At 44.2% G+C, this 6000-nt stretch overlaps 1 protein-coding gene across 1 annotated transcript in view; it reads right to left on the bottom strand.

Moving 5' to 3' along the window:
* Positions 1 to 3362: 3362 nt before the first annotated feature.
* Positions 3363 to 6000, bottom strand: part of LOC115553438 (nectin-2) — a 77297-nt gene continuing 74659 nt past the window's right edge. The window contains exons 8-10 of the mRNA XM_030369670.1: positions 5818 to 5875; positions 5568 to 5651; positions 3363 to 5071 (exon numbers count right to left, since the gene is read on the bottom strand). Coding sequence (XP_030225530.1) covers positions 4862 to 5071; positions 5568 to 5651; positions 5818 to 5875 — 352 coding nt within the window. The 3' untranslated portion in view covers positions 3363 to 4861. The remainder of the gene's footprint in view (positions 5072 to 5567; positions 5652 to 5817; positions 5876 to 6000) is intronic.

Below are 6000 nucleotides of genomic sequence, written 5' to 3'. Positions count from 1 at the left end.
CAGCATACTTTATTCCTTTTGGTGCATCACTTAACTCAAGTTCACTTTGTTAGCACAAATGCTTATTACAAATGCGTCATTTGTGTCCTCGTTTCTCATTGGCTGCTCTGGGTCGTCATCACCCAGCGTTTACATTTCCCATCAGCCAGCACACCAGGTCTTCAGCGAGTCAGTATAGTCAGGAGAGCATTTGGGTAGCATTCAGTGAAGAGCTAACACTGTGTGGACTGAGTCTGTGCTAACTGCCATCACCGACCCGAGCCGGGCTCTCACTCCCAGCTGTCTGTGGCTTTGTGTGTCCTACAACCCTTCAACCTCATGGTAATCCTCAAAGCCAATTCACCTTCTCCCACTCTCTCTCTGGCGGCCTTTGCCTCTCTCCCCCTCTCGATCCATGGCGGCCTGTGTCTCTTATCCACACCTGCACCTCCCTCTCTCTCCCCATGTCTCACATTCCCCACAATGGCGCCTTGACAGTCACTCACCCCTCCGCCGACGTCCCTCCCCCCCTCGTTTCCGCGCTCCCCGCCTACCCAGCCCGTCCTTCTGGCCTTTGGAGTGGGAGTAAAGGGTGAGAGAGACAGCGTGAGAGAGACAGCGTGAGTGAGAGAGGGAAAGAGCTTCAGTGTCATGGTAAGAGCAGGCTGCAACAGGGCTCCTTCTCAGGTTCAGGAAACCTTAACACAGCAGGACCACAGAAGAAAGGTCCGAACGGTGAGGGGAAACACTAATTACACTCCACGCACGTTTCCCCCCCAGCACAGGGCCTCAAACGTGCACACACGGGTTCACGTGCACATGCCAACTCTGCAGGGGTGCCTGGCCTATCCAGTCACGTGGGCGTTTTATCCTCTTACCTCAGGTCAGGTTCACTGCAATTTAAACCCCATTTAATGGTATTCTCCCTGGAGGGAATTTAATCTGAGGCCCATTTGCAACTTTAGTTCTGTAGTGCTGACCTTTTGAACCGGACAATGTATAGAGAGGATCGTTCAAGGTTGTCATTAATCTGGGTACCAACAGTCTATAACAGGTCATGTACATAAAGAATGTGTGTGTATGTATGTTTAAATATGTATATATGAGTAAAGTGTGTATGTGTGTGTGTGTGTGTGTGTGTGTGTTTACTCACCAACCAGGCCAGCAGCATGCAGCCCAACATGCTCATCATTGTCATGCACATGGTAAGCCAGGGTAGGCAGCACCGTGTGTCCTTCAGGTAGGCTGCATGATGGACTGTACTCACTTCACTGTACCCCCCCCCCCCCCCCCCTGCCCACGGCACATTTAATACCCAAGGTCGCTACTGTCCCTCCTCACCTCTTGTCCTGACAGTTGGGTAAGTGTCTCTCCTCGTCCTAATCCCCTCCCCCTCTCCTTCAGTCCATCCGTCTTCTCTCAATCCTTCGCTCCGACTCTATTTTTATCCAGCTTAGCAGCGGTGAAGGAGGGAGAGAGGTTTATTTCCTGCCTTCTGTCCCTCTAGTTACCTGGTTAGCAACGGACAAGCCAGGCTAATCCCTGCTACAAGCGCTACCACAGGCGCTATAATAAGAAGCACCACCAGCTAGCTTGTGCAGCTAAATACAGAGAGTGTAGAGTACATCAATATAGTCTCACCCACTCTATTCTATTGAATAAAATTAGGCTCAGCTTCCACTTGTCTGATATTCCTTTGTAATACATAAAAGGTGCAATGAAGAGAATTTTGTGGCATCTAGCGAAATGGAATATAATATATAGTATTTTCTGTATATTCCCATGATATTAACAGTGAAGGCCACCTTACATGCCAGTTAAGGCCATATTACAGCCAGTACAGGCCTCCTTAAAGACCAGTACAGGCCACCTCACAGGCCAGTACAGTACAGGCCACCTTACAGGCCAGTACAGTAAAGGCCACCTTACAGGCCACCGTAGCTTCTCCTTCGTCATTGGAAAAGGAGGAGTGAGGGGAGGGTATTCAGTTGGTTGAAATCTGCAAACTCACAGCTAAATGCCACTTAATCCTCAAGACTGCATCTTGAACCCTTATGGCAGAATAAATAAGTTTACACAGCGAAAGGGTAAAATAACTGAAATTACAATTCATGCTAATTTACCAGAAGTTATACTATAGTATAATACTGAAATTTGTATCAATATTACAGTATATTGTTGCTATTCCATTGTGACCCAGGACATTGAAAAATACCATTATTCCACCAGAATAATCAGACTATCGATAGCTAGAGTTTCGAACCACAATGCAGCATTTCTTCAATCAATACTCTCCCAGCACCATTCAGAAAGTTATATAGCTGATGCTTATTTTCCAATGTGCATTGATCTCTGGGCTCAAACAGCTAGCTTCTTATCAACCTGGCACGTTTAACATACACGCCGTTCTATTTACAAACCTGGTGTATATATGCTTAATAAGGGAAATACTATTTTACAGCCATGTACCAGCAGACTCCAAATAGCCACTACTGGTTTGAGTATTTCAGCCTTCTGTAAATCCATCTGTACCATACTGCAGCGCATAACATTAAGAAAACACCGCCCTTCCATCTGCAATAAATCGTGACCTTGACATTTATTGTCCGCCTTCGACCTTGAAGGAATACAGTACGGCAGCCACTAAATCCTTGGTGTTTTTTTTTTTTCTTTCTTGAGAAGAACGCCCCAATAAGTGTGAGTGTGAGTGGATCAGAACGCCAATCTATCACTCTGGAGATGACAGACTGCAGAGTCATAGCTAGAGGTAGCAGCCAGAGCCTCGGCTCTACACATGTAGAGCTGCAGCAGAACTCCCTCTTCTCCCCTCCATGATAACCACAGACGACACCCCGGAGAGAAGCACTGTTGAGTCATCAGCCTGGAAGGTGGGTTATGGATGGATGGATTGATGGACGTGCTGCATTTGCTCCTGCATATTAAATATGGTACATTATCGTCTCGTAACAAGAGTAAAAAAAAAAAAAAACCATTACGGATGGGAAATGGTCAAGCTAATGCATCGAAGGGACGGTTAATGGTCTTTTAGAAAGGGATTGGGGGATGATCGCTTGAGACGATGAAAGGGATGAGTCAAGCGTAGAGAGTGGCGGTCGGTAATAGAAGGCCTTGCGTCGCAGATGAAATGTTGGGAGCCACTTTTCTAAAGCTGCACCCTCGTGTGGTTAGTTGAGGTATAACAATTGCAGTACAGCAGTACCATGTGACACCTGGTAATCTATACATTTTCTTCAAACTTTGTTTGGATTTGTTGATATCTGTTGATATCTGATTTGTTGATATAGTTATTGATTAATAATAAATGTATTATTTTTTCAGTATATCACTGCATCAAGCACAATCTGTAGGTTGAACAGAAATTTAAGCCAGAGTTAATGCTTTTATTAAACTAGACAATGATGTACATCAACAAATCAAAAGAACAATGTACAAACAATAAAATCAAAATTTGTTTAAAAATAAGAAATTGAAAAATCCCTTATCACTTTTAACACAGACGTGATTTGGTAAAGTATATACATGCATGCACATACATTGGTTATTCATAATAGATGCAGTAATTTCCATATCAATATAAACATTTAGCCCTGATTAACTAGGGGAAATTAACATACCGGTGGGGACATTATTAACCGTCTCCTCATCAAAGAACAGCATAATCCTCCAATTCCAAATGACGAGAGCAGCAGATTTTATAACAAACCGTATTTTACATTATCAATTCAAGTATGCTGCTAGATCGAAGGATATTCAAAACAACCAGTACTCCCTTTTCATCAAAACAGTGCAAGGTAACAGACATTCCCTGTTTTAGAAATACAGTATTAGATGTAGCAGTCGATGTATGTAGGGGCTTGGGTCCAATATGGCTTTAGAGAAGAAAGAAAAAAAACATAAAAAATAGACATGTGTACAGCTGAGCAGAGTTCTCCTCATTTAATTTCCTCTTACTTACATTCACACGAAGACCCCAATTTCACGGTAGAATGTGCTTAAGAAAAGGTTTGAGACCATAACCAAACAAAAAGAAAGATAACGAGAAGAACAATCATTGCAGACGTCACCCCAGCAGGGAGAATCCATGGTTCTCATTCACCTAGCGTCCATCTTGGGTCCATCTTGGTGCTAAACACTAGTGTTTAAAACCAAGATGGCTGCCATATGGCCCATTCCTAATCATAGCGTTGAACATGGCATCGCCCCCAGTTTCTGGACTAATCTCTCTCACACATACAGACACAGGTGTCATAAAAGTAACACCCAGAGGTATGTGTGGCAACCTGATCAGCTTTTTAACTCTTTAGATCATGTTCAGGATGAAATTCATTCATTAATTCAGCAGGTTATGCCTCAAAACATTTTAACTAGTAAAAACATTTTCAATATGTGGTCAGATTCGTTACAGTTTGCATGGCTTTGTTAAGCAGGCTCAGCAGAACTCTGGGGACTAAAGGAACAAAGCACATGTGAAATCAAGCCACTTATTGAAACCACAAGAATCTCATAATTACATCTCAGGTGAGCATGCATGTGTCACTCTAAGTAACAGACTTCTTAAATATACGATCCAAAATAGCAACCTCGGGAATTTACCATCACACTCCCCCCATGGTTCCAAATGCGCGCACACACACACACACACACACACACACACACACACACACACACACACACACACACACACACACACACACACACACACACACACCGAGAGGGAGAGATTGATGGCTTTTTGGCTTTTTAATAAACCAGATGTCATGCCCTCTCACTCTGATGGGTGAATGGACACACACACACACACACACACACACACACACACACACACACACACACACACACCTGACACCCATCCATCTTCCTCTCACACAAACATGGCAGCCGATACGAAGCTGTCCCCGCGGTTGACGACACCGTCCTGAGGCGCGGCCTGTGGATCGTCGGCGTAGGTGTAGAGGTAGGGCGGCGGCACCTCGTTGTGCTCCGGGTCATCCCAGCCACTGGGGGCAGCGGAGTAGTAGTGCACCCTGTCCTTGGGAGCCTCCCCTTCCTCCTCCTGGTAGGTGTCCAGGTCCTGCCAGGATCACAAGGACCCAGGTAGTTGTTTAGTCCCTCATATTCACCTCTTCTTGTCCGTGTGTTCTGCACTTAGAGCTATCATCTGTCCCTCGGAGTGGCCGTATGTGTATGAATCATGAGGCGAACAACCTTTATTGGTGTCATTGTACAAGTACAACATGCAATTTTACCCATCACTTACTGCAGAACTAAGAGCAGAGTGGTTAAGTCACTACTATGCATTAATAATGCTAACTGAATATACTATACTTACCTTGTGTCTGATTCCTAATTCTTCTCTACACTTTTTTTTTTGTAGTCACTCCAATTCTGATTGTATTCGTTTACTGCCTAACTTGTAGGATCACTAAATTACCCAAATGAAAATATCTTCAGAAAATGAAGGAATTGGTCATTGTGTTGTATTCATGTATTTCGTTAATATCAATCATTCGCTATTGTTTGAATGCTAAACCTGCTGCTGTTATCCCAAGTATTATAGCTGCCATTACCGTGACTGGCTCAGCACTCTGGGTATTGTAGTACTGTTCCTGCAGGGGCCTGTTCTCAACCACTGGGTCATGGACGTTGATCAACTACAAAACAAAACACGCATCCATTCAAAAAGAGATGACATCAGATGGCTTCGTAGTTGCAGTAGTCATTCTCTTATTGACACATATCATTCAGAACATGCTGTTCAGTCTGATTCTAAATGTTGATTTAGTTTCTAGACGTGTTGCCAAGTCATCAGGGACTCACTCTGTCTGTTGAGCTGTTGGTCTTCTTAGGGGGAGGGGGCTGGAATGTAGGTGGACCACTAAATATATATATGAGAGAGAGAGAGAGAGAGAGAGAGAGAGAGAGAGAGAGAGAGAGAGAGAGAGAGAGAGAGAGAGAGAGAGAGAGAGAGAGAGAGAGAGAGAGAGAGAGAGAGAGAGAGAG

Source organism: Gadus morhua, chromosome 11, assembly GCF_902167405.1.
Source record: "Gadus morhua chromosome 11, gadMor3.0, whole genome shotgun sequence".
NCBI classification, from domain to species: domain Eukaryota; kingdom Metazoa; phylum Chordata; class Actinopteri; order Gadiformes; family Gadidae; genus Gadus; species Gadus morhua.
This window is presented reverse-complemented; position numbering and strand designations above follow the sequence as displayed.